Here is a 22429-nt window from a genome sequence, read left to right as displayed (position 1 = left end):
CTCTGTTAGCAGGCTGCCCGCTCCTCTTTCCTCTCTGTTCTCCCACTCAGACCTCTGCCTTCCTCCTTTCTACACCATCGTCCCTTAGAGCCTTCTAGGCAGGGCATAATGTTGTCCTTGAATCCCGAAGATGGTTTAAAATCCTGGGCATAGACTGTACACCCTTCCTAAAATTTTCCCTGCTGAAGCCAAGTTTGAATGATAGTAATGCTTCACGCCTCTCAACCTCGCATCCTCAACAAAGGTGACTCTTTGTGTCATGATGTTGACCGTTAGGGTTTTGTTTGTTTCTCTTTTCTTTTCCTTCTTGTTTTGTAGATTACCTGAATCAAGTAAACCTCCGGGAGAAAGCAGACCTTCAAGAGAAGGAAGCCCACAGATCGCTGGATTCGGGGAAGAACACAGCTGTGACAGTCAAGAATCTCCTGGAGACGCTTTGCAAGCCCGATCAGACCCCCTTGTTCTATGCAGGGGGGATTGAAATCCTGACTGAAATGATGCAGGATTGTAAGCCCGAGATGCATATGACCTCGTGAATATATAGTGTAAAGGGACAGTGTAGAAGTCAGTCCTGAGGAGGCAGAGAATCCCTATGTCCCTTCCTTCCACACATACTGAAGATCTGCTATAATGTCAGGACTGAAGAGGCCACGTAAGAGATATACCCCCGCCCCGGCTCCACCCTCCCCTCAGAGCACGCGTGCACTCAGCACATGCGCAGTAGACGCCCCAAACACAATGCAACACAGAACACACATACACAGGCCGTACACCCATGGCACATACTCACACCACATGTATATAACTCACATATGCACACACCACACATAATCACCCCTCACGCGTGCTCCACACATCGTCCACATGCCTGCACACCTTCTGGGTTTCCCTGCATACCCCCTGGATGCCCCAACACCGTATCCCACCCTGACACAGCTCCCCCCAACCACGGAGGAACGGAAGACAGAATTTTGTAAGATAAACTGCAAGGTTCACCCCAGTTACATGTAACGGCTTCTTAGGACATGTAAGTCGTTCCAGAGCAAATATCAGCTCTCCTGCTGGTGAGACCGTTCTCTTTTTACCGGTTCTTACAAACATTGATATCAGGGATTCAAGCACTCTGTACTCAGTGACAGGATGCTGTGTGTGCAGAGATGGGATCTCTGACCTCCCTGTAGTGTAGGATGGAGGACGCTCAGATATCCCCTTCACTAGTTTCCTGAAGAGTATAGGTTCCTCTCTAGAGCCTAGAAACAGCTTCAAAATCATATTTAAGAACAGATGGATATGCTAGTTCTTCCCGGAGGTTGAACAGCTCCTGGAGACTCTCTAAAGATGACAGAGTGATGCGTTGTCAGATAACCGACAGGGCCCCCGGGCCCAGCTCCCCTTCTCAGAACAGGATGTCCCTCTCCCTGGGGCTACAAGTGGCCGATGACAGCTGTAGGTTTCAGAACGTAAAGGTATTTGTTTCTGCTTAATCTGTTAATTTGGTGAGCTTGACATTCCATAGTGGGTTTCTCATCAACAGCTGGCTCTGTTATGGCTAGACGTCAGCCAGACCGTTCAGGAGTCTGACGTGGTTTTTTTATGAATTCATTCCAGGCACAGAACGAACTTTATTCAGAACACACAATGGATTCAGTCTCATCAGCGAGAATAAGGTCCTAAGAAGGTAGGGGTGTTTGTAAAGACAGTCAGCAGTAGAGCAAGGAAGGACAACCAATCCCCCATGAAAGATCCCTGGTCACACAGGCAGTGGCTTCCCTGGCTGGTCCTGTCCCTCAGTCCGCGGTGGTGGCCCTGGCAAGGGGCGGGGCTTTGCGCCTCCGCTAGTTTGAGTTTGGCCACAGTTGACCACAGAGAGAGAAGAGGTCAGCCACGCTTCCCAGGGTCCCTCCAGACACTGCAGAGTCCGAGAAGTGACCCTTTTTTCTGGTTTCCCATCAGTTTGGGCAAGATTGCCATTTGTTCTTTTCCTCTCTTGGAATTTGCTGATCACATCAAGAAACGAGATCCGCTGGATCCTCAGGCTTAGGAGGACACTGACATGGGTGGGGGTCACCAGCACATGTTTGGGTGTGTATGGGGGCCCATGAGCCCTCCGTAGGCTGCTGGCCCACCACATCATCGGTCACCATGTGGCCGTCGCCCGTGGCCCTGGCTCAGCAGCCTCCCTCCATGCAGCCCCGCCTCCTCGGCCTGCACCCCTGTCCCGGAGCTCTTGGTTCAGTGCTGACCAGCGCACGGGTCCTGGTGACCTGCGGCTCTGCGTTAAAACATTGCTTGCTTCAACCCGCCCGCACTGGAGGAGTCTGGAGGTGGGCTAAAGCCAGCCAAAAAGAAGGTCAGGACTACTTTCCAGTTTTAATGTTGCCGTCCTTCATCCATTCTAGGTGCTTTTCCACGGCAGGAAAAGATGCAGTGGAAGAGATGGTGTGCGTGTCTGTCCTCAGGCTTTGGCAAGCAGTGTGCACGGGGAACGGTAAGTGCGGGTCGTCGCCGTTAACCCTCGTCCATAGTCTGTGGGTACGTATGCGTGGGCAGGACTGTCTACCCCGCGGGCCAGGCCCGAGGGAGGTGACGTCCGGACCTTCCCCCAGAGAGCATCGGGGTCAGAAGCGAGGCCTGCGCTGCGGCCACATCTGTACCTCCCTCACAGCTGCCCTGACGGTGGGCAAAGTCACTGTCAGCAGAACGAGCCATCTCATCCCCTGGGCGATGGCAGCGCAGTGGACAGAGCTGTTCCTGTCCTGTCCACCTAAACGTGTCCTTCCTTTTTGCTGACCGCAGTACCCGTTTCAGTGTCGGGAGACTTATGATGGTCCCTGCTGACATCTCTTTTATGACACCGATCAGTGTAATACTGGGACAGTAGATGCTACACGACGCTTACCGGCCTTGTTCACACTTATTTACCTGTCTGCATATTAGCATTTTCTGGGGTTCACTAAGTTTCTGCACAATCTCTCTTACCCCTTTTGTAAAGTAGTAAATGTAAATAAAAATGGTAAGTATTTCCCTCATTTTAAAAAAGTCGTGTTTTCATAGGGAAAGACCCAACCATGGACGGAAAACACTGAAAATGGGGAGAGTGGCATCTGGGTCTCCTTGTCACAGGGCTCTTGTGGGAAGCCAGCCACAGAGCTCGTGGAGGCAATTCGTAAACTATAACAGGCTGAATATGCGATGATACGACTTTTCCCCTTGATTTAGTAGAGTGAGGGAATCATCTTAAGTTGCAGAGGACTGGAGAATGAGGGGGACCCTTTCCTGAAGGGAATCAGGCTCAGACGAGTGCGGTTATCAGGGCGCCCCACTGCCCTGTGGGATTCTGCACTGGCCCGGGGTGGTGATCTCGTACCCCCCACACACATGAGGGGGAGGGAGGCAGGGCTTGGTGACCGAGCTTTTACTCCGGTGAACCAGACATAGCGCTCTCCCTGCAGCCCTGATTTCCTCAGCCTGCGCCGACTTCGGTTTCAGTGAACCTTGGGGTCACGTTTTTCGTTAACATCAGAACAAACATGGTCACACACAGCCTCTGATGCACATGCTCTGTCAGATCCATGAAATCTGGGTATGTCCAACTCAGTGAATACAGAGAAGATTTTCAAAAGGACACGGGGATGCTTATAAAGTTACAGACATGGAACTCTGTCCCTGATACACTGTTGAGTGGGAGAGGGAAGCCGAGACAGGGTAGGGTGGACCATATTTTTAACAGTGTTCACAGGAGAGGTGGGGGTGGGGGGGCTGCTTTAAGGAATGAACTTACCTGGAGGGGCCACGAGAGGAGGGGCCCTTCATGGTCAGCTTTGTACTCCTGTGCTATTTGGATTGTTTCCAGTGAGCTCCTTTTGCAGCATAAGAATAACGCTACGTGGCGCCCACATGTGAGCCAGCCCTGTTCTAAGCACCGGCTCGTATTCACTCCCTGAGCCCTGCTAACACCTCCGGCACGTCAGCCGCCTTCCTCGTTTCACCCACGAGGAAGCTGAGGGGCACGGGAGTTCACGACTCAGCCACGATCGTGCCCCTGGTCACCGGGACCCAGCAGCCTGGTTCTAGAGCTCGTGCTCTGACACTTTATTACCCTGCCTCTCAAACGAGCGGGAGACCTGGATTTCCCAGTGGCATGGTGGGAGAGACAAGTGGTGTAACCGCTGTCATGTGCACGAGGTGCTCGTCCCCTGTCTTGCAGAGGAAAACCAGCGCCTGCTACTCCAGCACCCCTACGTGGGCCGGCTGCTGCCGTCCTTGCTGGCCGCCAGGGCTCTGATCGTCCGCCAGCAGAGCCTGGCCCTGCTGCTGCAGCTCGCCCAGGCGGGCCACGGACGGGGCCTGATCATCAGCCACCTTGACGGGACCCGGTAGGACTCTGCTGGCGGGAGCTTCCCTGGGGCTTCTCAGACTGTCACCTGCCAGGGTAACACTTGCCTGTCCCCTTCCCACACCTCCAGCAGGAGAGGGGCCGTCAGACTCCATTAAGGGTCAAACCAGAAAGGAAGGAGCACACTCCCTCGGGAGGACCTCCGGGACGAGCTCCTGCCTGAACTTAGTACCCCAGGCACTTTCACTTCTCTGACCGGTTTCCCTTTCACGGATACTACAGGTGGTGTAAATGGCAGCCCTTCAAACCCAGACTGGGAATCCAGCTCTGAACTAGGTCATTCGCTCCTGCCCCTTTAGCCTCCGTCCGGCTCTGCCCTCTTTCTGCCCACACTTTTCTTCTTCCATTCCTGTTCGAGGTGACACTCTCTGAGTTGGCATGTTCTTCAAGCCTTTCTGGAGCAAGGTAGAGTAGAAGTAAATAAACGCATCTGGAACACTTTTGCACGTAGATCTTTCCAAGGTTTACAGCCGTGGAAACAGAATGTGCCTCTCCCCTGAGTAGACTTGATAAAAAATTTACTGAACCCCAGTGATGCCTTCCAGTGCTTTTCAGTTGAAATAGTACTAGTTTCTACGTGTGAAATTACCATTTTTTATATCAAAAGAGTTGAGTGTTGGCAATTCCGTGTAGCTCCACCTGGTAGAAGTCGAGCAAGGATCACAGCGGGTTTTATACGTGTTTCATACACAATCTGAAAACAGAAGTTGGCTTCCGATTCTTCTCACTATTACCTCACTTCATCTCCTCTCAGCCTGGGAAGGAGGCAAGATAAGCGTTATGAGCCCATTTCACAGATGGGGCGGGAGAAGCTGCAGCACATCACCAGGGAATCTCACCCCGTTGTCTCCCAGGCCCTGAAGGCTTGCTCCTGCTTCTGTTCCCAGTAAGAGAAGCAGCCAAATCCGGAATCCTGGCAGGTCTTTCCTGGACCGAATGGAGACCTCCGGGGCCCGTCCCCCGGAGCGGGGAGGTCTGTCGTGCTCAGGACGGGGGCTTGCTGAGCCTCGCTGCAGCCCTCCCGCTCTCAGCCCTGCCGCGGCCCCCGTGGCTCGCAAGCAGGGGCTTGGCATCCCCCCAAAGCTGAGCCCACACAAGCAGATGGATTGTTAGAGTTAAATCCTCAAAAGCACATTTCACATTTCAGATGACTGCAGTCACTTCCTCGATGTCTTCCTCATGGTTTTTCATTTGGTTTTGGCCTCTCTGAGTAAATGTAGCTGTGGTTGTCCCAAGCTTCCTCCTTGTCTCCCCGCCCCCCAGCTGTCTTTGACTTGCTTGAGTTTTCATTTGAAATTTTCCATTGTTTTGGAGAGTGGCATTTCTGAGCATCTCCCGCAGTCCTGCCTTGTCTCCAGACTGTCAGAGACACCTCTGCCGATTACCTTCGTGCCCACCATTCTCACTAATGTCCATCTCAGATTAAACCAGAAAGAGGTAGCCTGTGTTCTCTGAAATGAAGAGAGATGGTTTGAGGCTGCACACACGTCCCACAACCTCCCAGAGAGACACACATATCACTTTTCTCTTAAAATGCTTTCCCCACTGTGAGAAGTCAAAGGGGCAAACGAGTACTGACAGGAACCGAGTGAGGGCCAGTGTCACTTTGTGGAAAGTGCTGGATTTTTCAATGCAAGCAGTCATGAGTTCAAATCCTCTGCTTGCCTCCTTCTATGTACGTGGCCCAGGAAAGCTGCTTAACCTTGACAGTGTCTCATCTGTATCACAGACTCCTGATGAAGCCTAACAGAAGTGATGCATGCATGCCAGTCACGTTTCCTGCTGCGTTTTACAGAATACCTGATCGGGAGAAGCTGGTCTTGTTTATCTCACGGAACAGGAAAGACTGCAGATGGCCACAGCCAGTTCAGTGGCTTAAAGATATCAGGGTCAAGCCCTCTGTCTTTCTCTTGATCTCTCCCTCATGGTCTCACGAGGCTGCTGCAGCTCCAAGTATCACATCCCTCATTAAGACAGGTTACCAGCAGCTAGATCTGTCCCTTTTATCAAGAGAAGCTACTGCTTATTTCTGTTTGCTCAGGATTGTGTCACATCCCACCCTGGTTGGAAAAGTGGTTCCAGCTTCTCTAGTAGAGTCAGCAGGAGAGAAGGGGGATAGCAGGGTATCTGTGGGATTAGCCAGCAAACGGCGCCTGCCACAGTAATGAAACAGTTAGGATGTATGTTTCTTCACCTGGAGAGGAAGCCTAGTCGTTCATGTCTCCTAAGACAAAAACCAAGATGATCTTTTTTTTTTTTTAAAGATTTTATTTATTTATTTGACAGAGAGAGAGAGACACAGCGCGAGAGGGAACACAAGCAGGGGGAGTGGGAGAGGGAGAAGCAGGCTCCCTGCCGAGCAGGGAGCCCAATGCAGGGCTCGATCCCAGGACCCTGGGATCATGACCTGAGCCGAAGGCAGGAACTTAATGACTGAGCCACCCAGGGGCCCCGACAAAAACCAAGATGATCTAAGACTGCCACCTCCTCTTCTGTACACTTCAGGTTCATTAGCATTCATCCTCAAGACTGAAGAAAACAGATTTAATTGCTGAAGGAAGAATCTGAACTAACAACAAAATACATGATTTCTGACAGCAGGAACACTAGAGCATACCTCTGAGGAACTGGGGATTTGCAGCAGCTTGGAGTTACCCAGTACCACAGAAACAGTCTGGTCCTGCCCCACCCAGTGCCCGTGTCCCCTGTGGGGTACCCCACTATGGCCTGTGCGTGATGCCCTCCAGGGGAGATTCCAGCATTGCCCATTATACTTTTCTCCATTTGATTAGGATGGGCGCTGTAACAGCTAATAGACTGGGAGTCTTTTCCCAGCCAATGAAAAGATGCAGATCTCACCTCCCAGGGCAGCTCATCCTGTTCCATCCTGTTCCATCCTGACTGATAGAAAGCTATCTCCTTGCACCAGGCACAGACTGCCTGCCCCATCCCATGCTCCCTACGCAGAGGCCTTGGCTCAGTCTATTCAAGGCCTACAGAATGCATCAAATCTCCCACTTTCCGGTGCTCGTGGCATCTGAAGACACTGATCTTTTCCAGGTTAAGCATCCTGGTTTCCTTGACCATTCTTCAGATGATTTGACTTTCACATCCCTCCTAGAACAAGCTGCCAAATAAATCCAGTAGTGTAGATGGGGGTGACTGGAGTCCATTCCTAAAATCCCAATCTGATAGTCCCTTTCCTGCCTCTATTGTTAACTGCCCAATGGCATTGGGTCCTGTGGATCACTACCACGTTTCGTGAAACTCCACAGTGTGGCTGTCAGACCATTGCCCCTCTTGGTCCTCCTCCTACCCCCAAGTGCATCCTTCTTGGCTTCCTTCACAAGCTCCCCTTATGCCGTCACCCTTCCAAGTCAGGGATCCTACTCCTGGCCCTCTTTTCATTCATGGCCTTAATTATCGTGTGTAAGTCCTCTTGAGTGCTCGGAGCCTTCCCTCTGCCGCTGGACATGTCCATCTCAACGTCACAAGCGTTACTAACTGAAATTGCCAGTGGTTCTTCCAACCAGGACCTCTCCCTGAACTTCCTGCCTTCATAGGTGGCACTTCATCCACCCAGTTGCATAAGCCAGAATCCTGTAGGAAGATGGTGTATTGTCACTTCTCCCTCCTCAGCATCTGGACTCCCTTCCTTCTGGCTCTCCTCGGACATCTGTGACCTGCCCTTCTAGGCTTTTGCAAAGGCCTCTCTCTTCCCAGCGGGGTGTCTCCCTCTGCCCCTGCCCCAGCGAATCCCTCCCTCTTTACTGTCTGGCCCATTCCAGCTCTTCCCCAGTCGGATTCCCTGCCTCCGGTACGACCCGCTCCAGTGAACACACGTGGGTCACTGTAGGTCACCAGGAGCCCAGCACTGCGCCCCTGTACTAAGCACAGCACTCAGTACACTGTAGGTGCTTAGGACGGGTTGGCTGGACAGACAGAGAACTCCTAGTGGTGCCAGTCAGTCTGTTAGGGCAGCCGCCCAAAACTGCATTAGCTCCTTCAGGCAGCTGCTGCGGACCGTTTGCTCAGACTCGGTTTGCAGTTGGCTGAGAGCCCTTACATCTTTTTTGTATGAACCGGGCATAAACCAGGTCTCCCCATTTTATCACTTATATAGAATTTCCAGCTCTAAGTGGAGGACTTTGAATTTAACCCTATTAAATTTCATCTGACATATTCAGCAGCCTGTCAAAATCTTGTTGAATCCTTATTCCATCCCCCACCTCGTTAGGGGGCCCTCCCTCCCACTTTAGTCATCAGCAGGTTAGTAAGCATGCCACTTAAATGTCACTTATGTGATTGAACTTGGCTGAGCCAGAGTCACGTGGCAGAAGCACTCGAGATTCCTCCCCAGTTGACATCTGATAGTCAATGAACTTTGGTTAAAACTGTTCAACCCTCTGGGAGTTAACATTAAGTGGCAGAGCCATTCCCGTAGGAGGTTGTCTCTGTCTTTGGGGTGGGCAGGGATCTGGGCTTCCTAGGAGGACATAGCGAGGCCACCCTTTCGGCTTTGACCCACACGCAGACTCCTTCCTGGTCTCTTTGCAAGGTCTCCTTGTTGGGGATGCTCTCAGCTGGAGGACAGCCCGCTCTGAGGTTGTTATGGATTTTTGCAGATTGTTGGAAGCCTTGGTGTCATTTCTTGATTTCTCAGATAAGGAGGCCAACTCAGCTATGGGACTACTCATGGACTTGGCTCTGGAAGAAAGGTAATTTTTATTTCCAGAAATTGACATTTCTTCTTCAACCTTTGTTAAACTGTCTGATCTTTAAAAATGTGCAGTATGAAGGGAGGCTTGGCCAACTGAGCATCACAAGATTCACTGCGTAGGAGGGCTGATGCCTTCCAAGCAGGGGGCTGGAGTTGGCCACTCCTGTCCCTCTGCGTGCAGGGGGACCCAGTCCTCGATGGGTTTGGAAGCAACAGCATACTTCAAACAGTACCTCTCACAGTAAACAAGCCTACTAGGTAGTGGAGAAGCTTCTTTCCCTTCATCAGTGCCTAATAGGAACTGCCCAGCAAGTGTGTGTTGAATGACGGCACAGTGGAAGGTAGCCTCCCCGTGGGTTACCAGTGGCCTTGTGGGTAACCCCCCCATCTCCACCAGCTGCTGGGAAAAACAGCAAGCGTCTTAGATTTTCGTAATTCTTGAGGGTTTTTTTAAGTACATCTTCTGTCTGTTTTTAAATTTCCTCACAAACTTTAGGGTGTCTTGCTTAGAAATGGCCATATAATGAGACAGAGCTGTTTGTGCTCGTAGGCCGTTGGCATGGGCTGGGAACAGGTAAGAGCCTCCCTCGCAGGTGCAGACGTGTGTGCCTCTGGGCCTTCCCCACGACCGTGGTCCAGAAACATGCTTGCACTGTGTTTCCTGTTTGCAGGGCACACAGGCTCAGAGCAAGGGGAGGGCAGGGGTGGCGGCGAGTCAGCTTGGCAGAAATCTAGGGCTTCCAGCAGCTTCTGCTTTGAGAAAGCTGCCATCTGAGATCTGTTGTTTAACATCAAAGGCAATTCTCCTGACTTAGAAAAATTAAAGCCACGTTACATACCCAGTGACATTTGTGGGGGGGAGGGGGTGGTTCAGAATAAACCATACGTGCATGCTGCAGATCACATGGGCCCAGAGTTTGTGACAGGCTGGTCCATTGTCCAAGACTCTGTGTTCATGTTCTAGTTTATGCGGTGCAGAAATAAATCATGGGAATATTTTCTCAACAGATTCCAAGTCTGGTTCCAGGCCAACCTTCCAGGGGTGCTCCTGGCACTCACAAGCGTTCTGGTGAGCAAGCCCCTCACTTTTATCACCCGTGACAGGTATTCTCAGGCACGTGAGCAGAGCCATTCAAACACAGTTTACACTCCAGGGCTCCTGTCGTCTCTCAGGTTGATTAGTCATTTACTCACAGCTGGAATTTACACAATTCTCAGTTATTAAAACAACTGCCGTCGGGACAGGTGGAGATGGCGTATGGATGGGGCCGGTACGGGGGAGACAAAGGGGATGTGGACTGTGCGTCTTAGGTGAAGGCGGAGAGAGGGGGTCTGTCCCAGTCCGTCCCCTTCTGACCCTAATACCCGTCATAAGGACTGCAGGGCTGCCCTGTTCTCTCAATGGCAGTCAGCCCCACCAGGAGGGCAAGTGGTAATTTGAGCCTATGACACAGGACTTAGCAGGGTGGGGTTCTCCTAGGAGAGCATGCTATGACGGGGACCTGTCCCAAGGGGGCCAGAGAAGTCTCGGGATCTGAGAGCATATCCACACTCCCGTATTCCACACATGTGGAAATGGGAGCTCTGAGAAGGGAGAAGACTTGCCCACATTCTCCCAGCTGCTTGGTGGCATCCCCAGGGTGAAGCCCTAGGCCCCTCTATTCCAGGCTAAAGTGCTTTTGGGTCTCCCCCTCTGTGTGCCTCCATCCTGGTGTCAGTGTGAGCCCACTGATGCCCCTGGGTGACATTATACTCTCTGGTTCCCAGGCATTTTTGAGAGTGAGGGACGCCCCTAGAGATTGCTCCAGCATTGTTTGCCTGCTCTCTGCAGACTTTTTTTTCTCTTGACTCGCTTTCAGAAGAGAGATCCCATGGTAACCAACCCCACAGCTCTCTGCCGGTGCATTGCCCTCATGGGGAACCTCAGTGCTGAGGCCGCCATCCGAAGACAGATGTCTGCTTCTGAAGAGTTCCGGGAGGCCTGCTTGGGCCTCATGGTATTGTAATTTTTCTAGTCAGAATTCGTCTTTTCCCTGCTTTGGGAGCATTGGCTTCTTGTTGATTATCTGGCTTTTCCAAAACTTCTGAGGGTACGGCATCAGTGGCTTATTCCTTCTACAATTTGGATTTTATGGGTGGCCAGCCTTACAGTGCCCTCCAGGGCAAGCCTCAGCCCCCCTGGAGAGGTCTGAAGGATTTTCTGGTGGAGTTGGCTTGACTACCCACGTCAACAGCTCATGGACCAGGCTGAACCAGAGTGACATGGCACAGCACTGGAGACTCTTGGCCAGTCTCCTACACTAACACCAATCCATGGAACTGGTCTCTGATCTTCCAACATCCGCTAGGTTCATGACATTGACAATTTAGGGAGGGTAAGTAATGCTGGGGCCATTGCCGAGGGGATGAGATGGCCATGAAAAGCTGCAGGGCACAAAGGTCATTGATTACTTTGCTTTGTTTCCAAAGGCCAGATGTGAGGAGGATGTGGACCTGTTCAGAGAGGTCTTGTACACACTCCTGGGACTTGTGATGAACTTGTGTCTTCAGTCCCCCATCGTCTGTGAGGTGCGGTGTTCTTTCCTCCCTGCTAGGAGCCCTGGGACACCCCAGGCTTGTGCCATTGCTAGAACTGCTCTCATTTTCACAAAGAGAATATAGCACAGGGACTCAAACCCTGGCGGCGGGAACGGGGAATGCTGGACAGATGCTCTGTCACTTTGTTCCTCTGAGAAATAGATGAGTCACTCAGGTGTTCATCCAAAAAATGGATGTGTTGAGCATGGTGCTAGGTTCTGCATTTACAAAGTCAAAAAAATATGGTCTCTGATCTCAAGGTATTGCCCTGTAGTTAGGGAGACAGCCGTGGGAAGATGTAAGAGTGATAGAAGGGGTTGTGAGGGAAATATGGACGGAGCATGGCCCTGCTGAAGAGCGAGAGGTCAGTTCTGTTTGCTCAGAAGAAGCTCCATAATGGATTCACATTAATAGGCCATTCAGACCTCCTCCTCTCTCCCTGTCATGGCAGGTTTGGGCCTTGGAGGTGAGCAGGAGGTGCATGTTTCTACTGAACAGCCAAGATGGAGGGATCCTGACAGTAAGTGTCTCCCAGGGAAATCCAGAAACCACTTCCTTTGTTGTTCCTGGGGATTCGGTGACGCCCCCACCCAGTGCCCCTCTGTGGACCCCCTAGAGTCCATGGACCCAAGTTAAGAATCTCTTTTCTGTATAGTTTGCAACTTACCAACTTATACAATGTAATTTATCTGATTTGTCCTATTCCAAGATATCCTGGTGCAAATTGGACAGGCCACAAGATTTTATTTAGAATCTCTTTTTTTCTGTAGTCAAGAAAGCCAGGCGTGTATTTTGAAGCCCATGATCCTTGAAGTTGTTTATGCATAATGGTTTTAGTCCCCTTAGAGATACATGCTGGGATGGCTTTCTCATTTCTGTTTCTAACATTTGGATAAGAAAGCCAAGAAAGACCTATGGTTAACACAGAGTATTAGGAGAACATCAGTATGATTCATCAGACTGTTTGCTGCCATCCTAGGATGTGTTCTTTACTAACATAAGTAATCACCCCAACTTTTCCACCTATTAAGTTAGGGCCCTGGTGCTTAGAGAAACAATTAGGGGACATCCAACAGGTCTGGAAACCAGCCCTTCAAGGAACACAGACTGGGGACTGGGTCCAGGATCACAATAAAGGTTCTGAGCAGATCTGATGAGTCCTGTTTGGGGCTAGTATGCCTATAAATTCCCTGAAGTCAATTCAGACATGAGAGGATGGAGGTTTTTAATGTGAACTCCAGGAATGTGTGGTAGGTCTCCAAGTTCCCCAGAACCCCCTAAAATTGTATAGACAATTTTGAATGTATGTGCATTTTCATGGGAAAGGCATCATGGCTTTCATCAGATCTTCAAAAAAAGATCCATGACCCCAAAACTGGTGAGCTCCACTATTCTCAGGTGCTTGGGTTTTTCTGAACGGTTTAGACCAGAGCGAGGCCTACAGTAGTTCTGAGCTAACCCTTCAAGTACTCTCCTGGCCAGACCTTCCCAGGGCTCTGCCTCTGCCTGAGTCCGGTGCTGACCTGCTTGTGGAGCACAGCAGCACTTCACCAGCAGACTCTGGTCCTTCGGTAGAGTGCTCTTCCCACTCTCCAGGGCCTCAGAAGAGATCCGTGCTCTTCCACTCCCCAGGGCCTCAGAAGAGACCCGTGCTCTTCCACTCTCCTGGGCCTCAAAAGAGATCCGTGCTCTTCCACTCCCCAGGGCCTCAGAAGAGACCCGTGCTCTTCCACTCTCCTGGGCCTCAAAAGAGATCTATAGTGTCAACTCCAGCAACATTCTAGCACCTGCAGGGGGCAGCTGAGGGACACAAGACTGATAATATGGTAATACACACATTTATCCCTTCTCCCTAGGGAGAACCTCATTAAAATCAGCCCGAAAGCAGTAGGGAACAGCAACAACAAAGTTTGAAACACGCATTGACAAAACAAACAGGCAAGAGTCACCAGTTAGTTTTTTAATCATTTTAACCCTTTTCTGGAAGATGGAGAATAGCTGCAAAAGGCATAATTCATGAGGCAGGGCGGAAGAAACAGTGCCGTCTACAGATATAGGGGATGCGGGTCTGCCCCGTAGGCCGTGGAGAAGTTGGAGACTCCACAACACTGGGACCACACAGGGCACGAGTGAGAGATGGGGGATCACGCTTTGGCAGCCAGGCAGCTATCCCTCAGGTGGGAAGTTCAAGCTTGCTTTCTCTCGTGGAATTGAAAGGCCAGAGAAAAATGTCTTGCTTTCTAGGATTTGGAAGTGCCTCCTTTCCACCTGTCAGTCAACGAACTCCCCATGAACACAGCATGCCCAAATATATTTGTACTGCCTTTTTCATAAATGTGCCCAGAAATGGGCAGCTAAGGTCACCAGACATTTCAGGAAAGCCACACACAGAAATAGAAAAACCAAGAGTAACAGAAAAATCAACTCAAAAGAAATAGAAATGATACAGGAAACAGAAGAAAAAATTAATAACTATCATTTGTGTCCTCGGAAGGATTCAAGATGGTGTTCTATCCATAAGACAGTAACAGCTAGCTATTTAAAAAAGAAAGGGAGGGAGGGAGGGAAGGAGGAGGAAGGGAGGGAAGGAGGGAAGGAGGGAGGGAGGAAGGAATGAAGGAAAAGCTATGAGACCCCGAGGTCAATCCAAGAAGTCTACCACCTGGTAAAGGGCCTGCAGAGCTCTGTGGGGTGTCCAGGACTTTTTTTGCCAGAGCTGAACTGGCCGATTGTGTGTCGAGCTGAAGTGAGCCAGGCCCCCGTGTGCCAAGAGGCCATGTTTCCAGCCCTTGGAGTGACCTGCCCTGCAGCTATAAAATGAACGCTGCTTCCCGGCTGGTCCCAGGGCCACTCCACATTTGTAAAACCAAGGTGCAGGTTTTGCTCCCCATACTAATGATTGTTTTTGCCTCCCCAAGCTACTTGCTGACTTTTCAAGGTCATCAGCGTTTCTGAAGAGAACGGTTAATCATCTTTCCTTTCCCCTTCACTCAGAGAGCTGCTGGTGTCCTCAGCCGCACTCTTGCTTCCTCCCGGAAGATCGTGGAGGAGGCCCTGAAAGCTGGAGTGGTGAAGAAGATGATTAAGTTCCTGAAGGTAGAGTGAACCACTCGGGTACACACGCTTGAATTCCCAGGAGCGTCATAGATCATCCAGGGGACAGAATTAAGGAGGGCTGTGTTCAGTTAGGGGCCACCATTGCACCCTTGCCCGACGTTATACTTCTTGACTGAGGATTCCTTCCACCTGTCACCCCAGACAGCACTCTGAACATCATTGTAAGATTGTTGCACAAATAAGTGAGTTGTTCACGACAAGCAGCCATAAAACCAACTCACCAGGCAAGCCTCACTTCACAGTGAACGGCTTCTTTCCCTGAAAAAGACGGTCGGAGTGGCTTTCCACAAGGTCCCACGGGCCCATACTTTGCTCACCTTCTGCTCGCTGTGCTTTCCCCGGCTGCCTGGAGAGTGCTGACTGTCCCTTTATGGGATACGGAGGGTGCAGCCTTACCATGGGACACAAGATGCTCCCGTGGTCTGAGCGAGTCAGTGCGACAGTTGAGTAGACTCACTGAGAAGACCAGGGAGTAACCAGGCTGCCATCTGTGGCCCCTGCCCGAGCTGCCCATGCCCAGTGCGCTTCACCCCACCATGTTAGTGGGCTGAGCAGGGCCAGGAAGCGTGCTCCGTCGGGGGGCTGCTGCTGGGGCAGGGCAACACTGAGGGGGTGGGATGGTGGGTCAGACTTCAGACTCCATGTGGCTCTCGCACACCCGCTAGAGCCTGCTGATCATATGCACACGCATGTGCATTATGCATGGAAGATGCACATGCGCATCTTAAAGACCCTGCACTGGGTGATTTTGAGGGTTATGATTTGACAGTTATCACCTCTTAAAATGATCTAGATTTGTGATGTTCTCCATGCAGGCCTGTCAGCCTGACAGCCTTAGCAAGTCAGTCCCCATTCTCCAATGGTGAAATGACATGGGGTTGGGAGTGGGGTGCTCTTCCCGTCTTTTTGGTAGATCTGCCAGCCGACAGCATCCTTCCCTCCTCAGCCACTCACTCGTAAAGCCTTCTACGGGCAATTACCCAGGTGTGCATGACAGGCCCGTGGCCCTGTCAGAATTCCTACCAGGCTGTGGGCTGTGTTACTGGGGACGTGAATGACACCACTCCAACCGGGACCTGGCCTGCTCCCCAGGAAGTGTGGGCCATTCTCAGGGGAGCAGTGTTTCAGAAGTTCCAGAAGCCACACAAGCACAGCTGCTCGCTGGTTTCTGGCCCAGAACAATCCTAGGACTGATTCCTTTTTCTGATTTCATTCTGAAACCCAGACGGGGGGCCAGACTGCCTCACGATATGCCATAAAGACACTAGCTGTCTGCACGAATAGCTTTCATGAAGCGCGAGAAGAAGTGATAAGACTGGATAAAAGTAAGTGATCGATGCCTTAAGGGGAGCCTACATCCCAAGGTTCAGCCATCCTGGAAGCTGCAAAGGGAACTGGGATGAGGAGCGGGGAGAGACTGACAGAGTGCTGTTAACCTCTCCCTAGACTTCCGCAGTGTTTACTGAGTAAGATCGCTGTGTCACCCTGTTCTGGAAACGTTTAATTAGCCTTCGGCTGCGCATGCTGAAAACTCTGCTGTAACATGGCTCAGAGATAATGGGGTCGATGCGGGGAACCAGCCCCCCCCCCAAGTAAATGGAAATTGTTTCTGAAGTGTTCTGCTTAGGCTGGTCTAACACAGGTTCTCGCCCTTCAAGGGGTGTGTGGGGGGACACCTTCAACCTTCAGTGAACTGGGAGGATAGCAGAGTCGGAGCCGGCGTCGGAGCAGGCTAGTAACTAAAAGTGGCTGCCGGCATCCATAGCGGGGTTCCCAGCGAGGCAGCCTGCTAATGTTCGCCCTCGCACCTGCTCTGGAATGCATGGGAAGTGGCCTGAGCGGGCCCTTCTTCTGGGTCCTGCTCCTTGCCCTGCAGCTACAGGGAGCCGGCCTGTGGCCCCCCGCTTGGGTCACTCTCTCTGGAGTGTAGGGGTAAAGATCGGGGACTTTAGGGAAGACAGACCTGTCCGACACATAGCATTCATTCACACAACAGCCGTGTCACCCTGGGCACTGCTCTGGGCTCCTGAGACCTCGGAGACACAGGAGGCCTGAGGAGGTTCACAGCGCTCAGCAAATACTTGCTGAGTGATGACCCCCAGAGCTTCTGGGGACGCTCGGTGTCCACGGACACTCCCTGTGCCCCTCGCGTCCGTGGCTAGCCTCCTGTTTGGGATTCTGAGGGACAGATGCTTGTTCTCTCCCCTCCCCCTAGAGTTCAGCATTCTGATGAAGCTGCTCGGCTCCGAGGATGAGATGGTGGTGGGCAATGCCGCCCTCTGCCTGGGGAACTGCATGGAGGTGCCCCAGGCTGCGCCCCCCCTGTTGAAGACAGACATCGTGCAGGTGCTGTTGAGGCACGCGGGGGGGGATGCGCAGAAGACCGCCGTGCAGCTGAACGCGGGGATCGCTCTGGGGAAGCTGTGCACGGCCGAGCCCAGGTACGCAACGGCTCCTGGCTGGAGGGATGGGGGTTGGGGGGGTGGGCTGGGCCCGTGTCGGTCACACTCCTGAAGGCGCTGTGCGGCAGCTGGGCCTCCGTGCCACCCAGCACTCCAGGGGGAGCCCCATGAGCCCTGGTGCTTTGTGTGTGGACAGGTGTTGGGCCCAGTAGCCGCTTCCCTGAGGGCACTGGGGAGCTCCGGCCTCCAGCCAGAGCTGGGAGATGCCCCTCGGACAGGGATCCGTTCCGTGCGCTCACTGCCGCCGCCGTCCCTCCAGCTCCTCGCCCCTCTTCCCACATATCCCCCCCTGCTTCACTTTTTCGCCTGGGGCCTGAGCATATGGGAGAATGTCCAGGGAGGGTAAGGTTCTTGTGCTGGAGAAAACACCGAAGCGAGGGATAGAATGGCGTGTTCCAGACCACCTGGCAAGCCGGGGCGAGAGATCTGGGCTTTAGCTGTGTACATCGCTTCTTTTTTCGCTTCTGTTCTGCTCTGGCTGGGCTCTGACCTGCTGAAACGCCTGGTCATTCAAGCTCCCAGAAGCCGCCCCCCTGTGTCTGAGGGACGGGGCCCCGGCATAGAAGGGGGTGCCTTCCATGGACAGGGAGCAGCGCTGGCCTGCCTGGCTCCTCCTCGTACAGACTAACCCCTCCGATTCCTCCTCTGGAGAATGAGGAGGGTTGGCTTGGATGACATCTGAGGCCCTTTCACGTTCTGTCGGGTTGTCCAAATGGAAGGCCTGGATAACATCTTTCTTCTCCAGAAAGCAAGGCACGTTGGCTAGGATGAGCTCAGGGTAGCAGTTTCCTGGGAGTCCCTGAGCGCAGGGTCCCATCGGATCAGCCACTCACAGCATTTACCGTGCTTTGTGGACCTCCCTGAGCACCTTCCCTGCTTTGATCGCTAGGGCTCCCGGGGCAGCAGCTACTCCCCTTCCGCCTTGCCAGCCAGCTTCTCCCTGAGAGGGGCTGGCCCCGGGCCCCATGGCACTGATGTGCCCACCTTTGTGTTCTGACTCTGGCAGATTTGCTGCTCAGCTGCGGGAGCTGCATGGGCTAGAGATTCTCAACTCGACGATGAAGTATGTCGCTGATTAAGACACATGGTGTCTGTGCACATTTTCACAAACACAGGACTGTGTGCTATGGGGGGTCCCTGTGCTTATAAAGACTTTTCGAATGTCCACTCCAGAGATGAATGTTGTTTTCAGATGCTTGCCTCTGGTTTTCACCAGTAATGGGAGAGTGGGCGTCAGGCTGGCCACTGTGTTGGAAACTGCTCGGCATCCACCACGCTTTCTTCTACTGTCCCTTCCTGCCCTGCAGGGGCTGGACACCAGCAAACGGAAAGCAACGTTTCCCAGATTCCCTTGTAAGCAGTGGTTCTAGACAGGAACTAGATTCTGCCAGCTGAATGCCCTTCCGCCCCTGTGGCTGTTTTCTGCTGGCAAAAGCTAGGAACATCAAGTTTTTCGACAGCAGGATCTGTGTCCAAGTTCTGGCCCAGGGACAGTGTTGGCAGCTTCTTGGGCCTGGCCTGCCGCCGTGCCATGTGCTCAGTGGTGGTAGGTGGTTGAGTGGTCGAGTGGTCGGTAGGTGGTGGCTCCCCTGACAGGGGGTTCTCAACGATCCAGGGAATCATCCCCGGAAGCGCCGCCTGGTGCCCTCGTCCAGCGCATCGAGGGATTTATAAACATCTATTCCACGTGTTAGATGGTTTTCTGCTTGAAGTGTCAAAGCAGGGGCACCTGTCTCCACCCTGACCTCCCATAAACATCGACGGATTTATTCCCCAAACCCACCCTGCACTCCCCCCTCCCCCAAACACACTGCTCCCTTGCCCCTGGCACCTCTGGACCCCAGGTCCCTAAGTGACAAGTCCAACAAGTGACACTCTTCTCCCACGGCTCAGCACAGTCACGTGACCATTTTAGGGTGGGTGGCAGGACCCTCATGCTAGAGTGAACGCCGAGAGTGTCGGACCAGAGTTCCAAAGGCTTCCGGTCCCGCCCCGCTACCCAGCAGCTGCGTGACTCCGGGCAAGTCGCTTAACCTCTCTGAGCTTTGATTGCTCCTTCTGGAAAAGCTAGAAGAATACCTGTCCAACCAGTCACCTGTATTGCCGTGAGGCCTCCATGAACTTCCCGGCACTCAGGGAATTATAAAGTGCTACACAAACAGATTACCAGGCCCCATCTTGAGGTCGAAGGGGTTGACGGTGACATTGGTTGGGTTAAATTTGAGGGGCCTGAGCAAGGGTAAAGCCCATGTCCCTTAAGGACTCAGAGCTGGACGTTTTCTGGACCGTGTAGGAAAGGAAATTCTCCCCCTCCTCAGAGTTTTTATTCAGTACACCCAAAGAAATGGTTCCTGACAAGTGCGGTAGCCCTCGGCGTGAATTAAGAACTCTGCTCCTGAAACTAAGACAAATAATTGGCACTTTGAGGGGCCGAAAGGAAGTCAGCAGCCCTGAGACCCTCGTGCTGGGACCGGTGCACCGTGTGGGGCTGGAGGGAGCTCGCTGGAGCACTTCGCGGCGGTACCTAGCACGGTCCCTTGGTGGCCGGCGAGGGACAGGCCGCACCAGAGAGGTCAGGACCTGCCACTCGGGCCCAGTAGGCCAACAGACACACTTCGAGAGGCTACTAAATGGCAAAGGGAGTTGGCTTGATGCTAAACAGAGCCCAGAGAAGAAAACAAGGGGCCGCAAAATGTGCTGTTTCCAGAGAGAATTCAGTGGAGCCTCAAAAATGTAAAAGACTGCCTGTGTACATAACCAGCAGGCTCGGCTCCCCTGATTTGAAGTTCAGGTCCCTCCTCCTCCCACTCGTTGGCTGCATCCCTCCTCCCAGGCTCTTGAAAATGGCTATTATACGTGTAATCTGTTCCCCAAAGAGCGGGGAGCATCAAATTATATTATTATCTCTGCTTCCAAGTGCCTGCCGAGAGCAGTAATCTTCCCTGCTTTAGAGGAGGGTCCGGCTGCACCTGAGGAGCTCCTGCCTCTCGGGGTGGAGAGGGATGGCTCACACGCTGGCGTTCGTCCCCAGTGCCAGCCAACCCTCCCGGTCTTGTCACGGCTGACGCACGCTCTCATCTAGGGCTCCCAGGCGGCCTGGAAAAATGAACTCGGTGTTGGAGAAGGGGTTCATCTTGTATCGGGAGTGATGCCAGCACCATCCTTCCCACTCTCTGCGCCACAGCTTATTCTGGGAAGGCCACGGCAAGGGAGTTGGGGTTGTCTATCCTAGAGAATGGGACCAATAGGGAACTAATGAGCACCCTGACACCACCACAGAGGTGTCAGGGGACAATGGGAAACAGCCATCCTGGACAGTGTGCTGGCCATGGTTCCAGGGGTCAGCGAGGCAGGACTGAGGTTAAATGTTGGGAGGAAATAAGAGGAAGGGGCAGGACACGGCTTTGTAAGCACTTTCCTGAGGATCTGTTGCCAAGAACTTCTTGGCTCGGAGAGCCAGATGACGTTCATCCTATTCTCTAAATGCCTTCAAAATAGGGGCTCTTCAGAGGGCCCTGTAAGAGGAGAGAGTCATTGGAGGTGAAGAAAACATTTACAATTCACCTCCTTTCCCCATACGAGAGGCCCTTTGTCCTCATAGGCCAGTGACCTGCAGGCCACAGAGAGAGAGTGAATGATGCCCGTGCACTGAGCATTCACTCTATGACAGGCACTGTAACAGGTGCCTCAAGACCCTACCCCATAGAAGCCTCACAAAGAATCACAAAGACCCTGTGATGGGTAAAGAACTAAGATATAAAGACGGTAAGTACGTCCTTCCCAGGATCACAGAGCTGGTAAGTAGGGGAGCCAGAATTTCACTCCCCGTAAACGTTCCTCCACTAGGGGGCATGGCTTGGAGGAAAGTCTTCTAGTTTCTCTGAGCCTCAGTTTCCTCTCTATCAAGTGGGGGCCACAGTCCCTACTTGCAGAATTCTTGGATTTGAATATAACATACACGAAGTGCTTGGCATCAGTGACTGGAAAACAGAAGGCATTTACTTCATGGTGACTATTATTTCTAGGTTAGAAATTAACCATGAACTCACCATCTGCGTCCTCCCACCCTCACCAAAATCTGCTCATCTCATACGTACCCCCATCTCAGTGAAAGCGAGCAGTTATCTGGCTGTTACGTTTGCCTTTCCCTCTCTCCCGTGCCCGGTGGCAAACACGAGGGTCCCCTGAGACCTGCCCATCTACTACCCAGGCATCAAAGTCTGATGGCCTGGGCCCGGTGGGGTTCTGAGCAGCGCTCACTGGTGGTGTGACAGTGCTGATTGCCGGGAACGTGTGACCAGGCCCTGGGTGAGCCCAGGGCCCAGCATGCAGCGGGCTGGGAACCCTGACACAGGAAGGGCCTCCAAGCCCCCTTGCCACACAGATGCTCCCTGTCATTGGCTGTTTGTCCTCAGTTTAGAATCAGGAAAACCCGTTGATTCCAAGGACTGTGCTCATTCATCAAGATACCGGCAGGGGCTGCAGGGCCCCCTCCCTGAGTGCCCTGGAAAAGGAGCGTGAACAAAAGCTGGCTGTCACCCCCACCCCTCCCCAGACAACCAGCTCCCGGTGTTCCTGTGGCCACCTTGCCCTGACTGGGCTTCTGGGATCTGAAACCAACTGGATGACTTTTTTTTTTTTTTTTTTTTAAACGAGACGTCTAATTTGATCTCAGATTCAAAACAGCAACATGAAGAATGGGTTCTCCCAGGGGGAGATTTTGCCTGGGGCCAGGATCTGATTTCTCAGGCAGGGGTAGAAGGGGCCCTTGGATGCTAACAGCAACAGCAGGGACTGCCCATCTGCTCCCGGCCACCCCAGCCTCGGGTCCGCCCAGTTCTGGGCTGAGGCCGGTGGGTTGAGAGGCACTGCTCGGTGTGAGCGTGGCTGCCTGTCACACGGCTATCTCCAACTTCCCGTTCGCGCTTTTTTTTTTGTAAGATTTTTTATTTATTTATTTGACAGAGAGAGACACAGCAAGAGAGGGAACACAAGCAGGGGGAGTGGGAAAGGGACAAGCAGGCTTCCCGCGGTGCAGGGAGCCTGATGTGGGGCTCGATCCCAGGACCCCGGGATCATGACCTGAGTTGAAGGCAGACGCCCAATGACTGAGCCACCCAGGCGCCGCCGCCCCCCCCCCCTTCTCGCTCTTAATCT

The 22429-nt window shown here is 52.6% G+C and overlaps 1 protein-coding gene across 3 annotated transcripts in view; it reads left to right on the top strand.

The window, feature by feature from the left end:
• Positions 1 to 22183, top strand: part of TTC12 (tetratricopeptide repeat domain 12) — a 46768-nt gene extending 24585 nt beyond the window's left edge. For all 3 annotated transcript variants that reach the window (XM_045895008.3, XM_054512294.2, XM_064577431.1), the window contains exons 10-22: positions 319 to 507; positions 1609 to 1678; positions 2400 to 2488; positions 4208 to 4376; positions 9022 to 9114; positions 10125 to 10185; positions 10976 to 11113; positions 11586 to 11684; positions 12145 to 12213; positions 14688 to 14789; positions 16036 to 16135; positions 17026 to 17251; positions 18279 to 22183. In XM_045895008.3, the coding sequence (XP_045750964.1) occupies positions 319 to 507; positions 1609 to 1678; positions 2400 to 2488; positions 4208 to 4376; positions 9022 to 9114; positions 10125 to 10185; positions 10976 to 11113; positions 11586 to 11684; positions 12145 to 12213; positions 14688 to 14789; positions 16036 to 16135; positions 17026 to 17251; positions 18279 to 18351 (1478 nt within the window). In that variant the 3' untranslated portion in view covers positions 18352 to 22183. The remainder of the gene's footprint in view (positions 1 to 318; positions 508 to 1608; positions 1679 to 2399; positions 2489 to 4207; positions 4377 to 9021; positions 9115 to 10124; positions 10186 to 10975; positions 11114 to 11585; positions 11685 to 12144; positions 12214 to 14687; positions 14790 to 16035; positions 16136 to 17025; positions 17252 to 18278) is intronic.
• The last annotated feature ends 246 nt before the right edge of the window (positions 22184 to 22429 follow it).

The sequence above is a fragment of the Mirounga angustirostris genome, unplaced genomic scaffold (assembly GCF_029215605.1).
Source record: "Mirounga angustirostris isolate CCGP_5_RB_7025 unplaced genomic scaffold, mMirAng1.0.hap1 SCAF_13, whole genome shotgun sequence".
Classification (NCBI taxonomy): domain Eukaryota; kingdom Metazoa; phylum Chordata; class Mammalia; order Carnivora; family Phocidae; genus Mirounga; species Mirounga angustirostris.
This window is presented reverse-complemented; position numbering and strand designations above follow the sequence as displayed.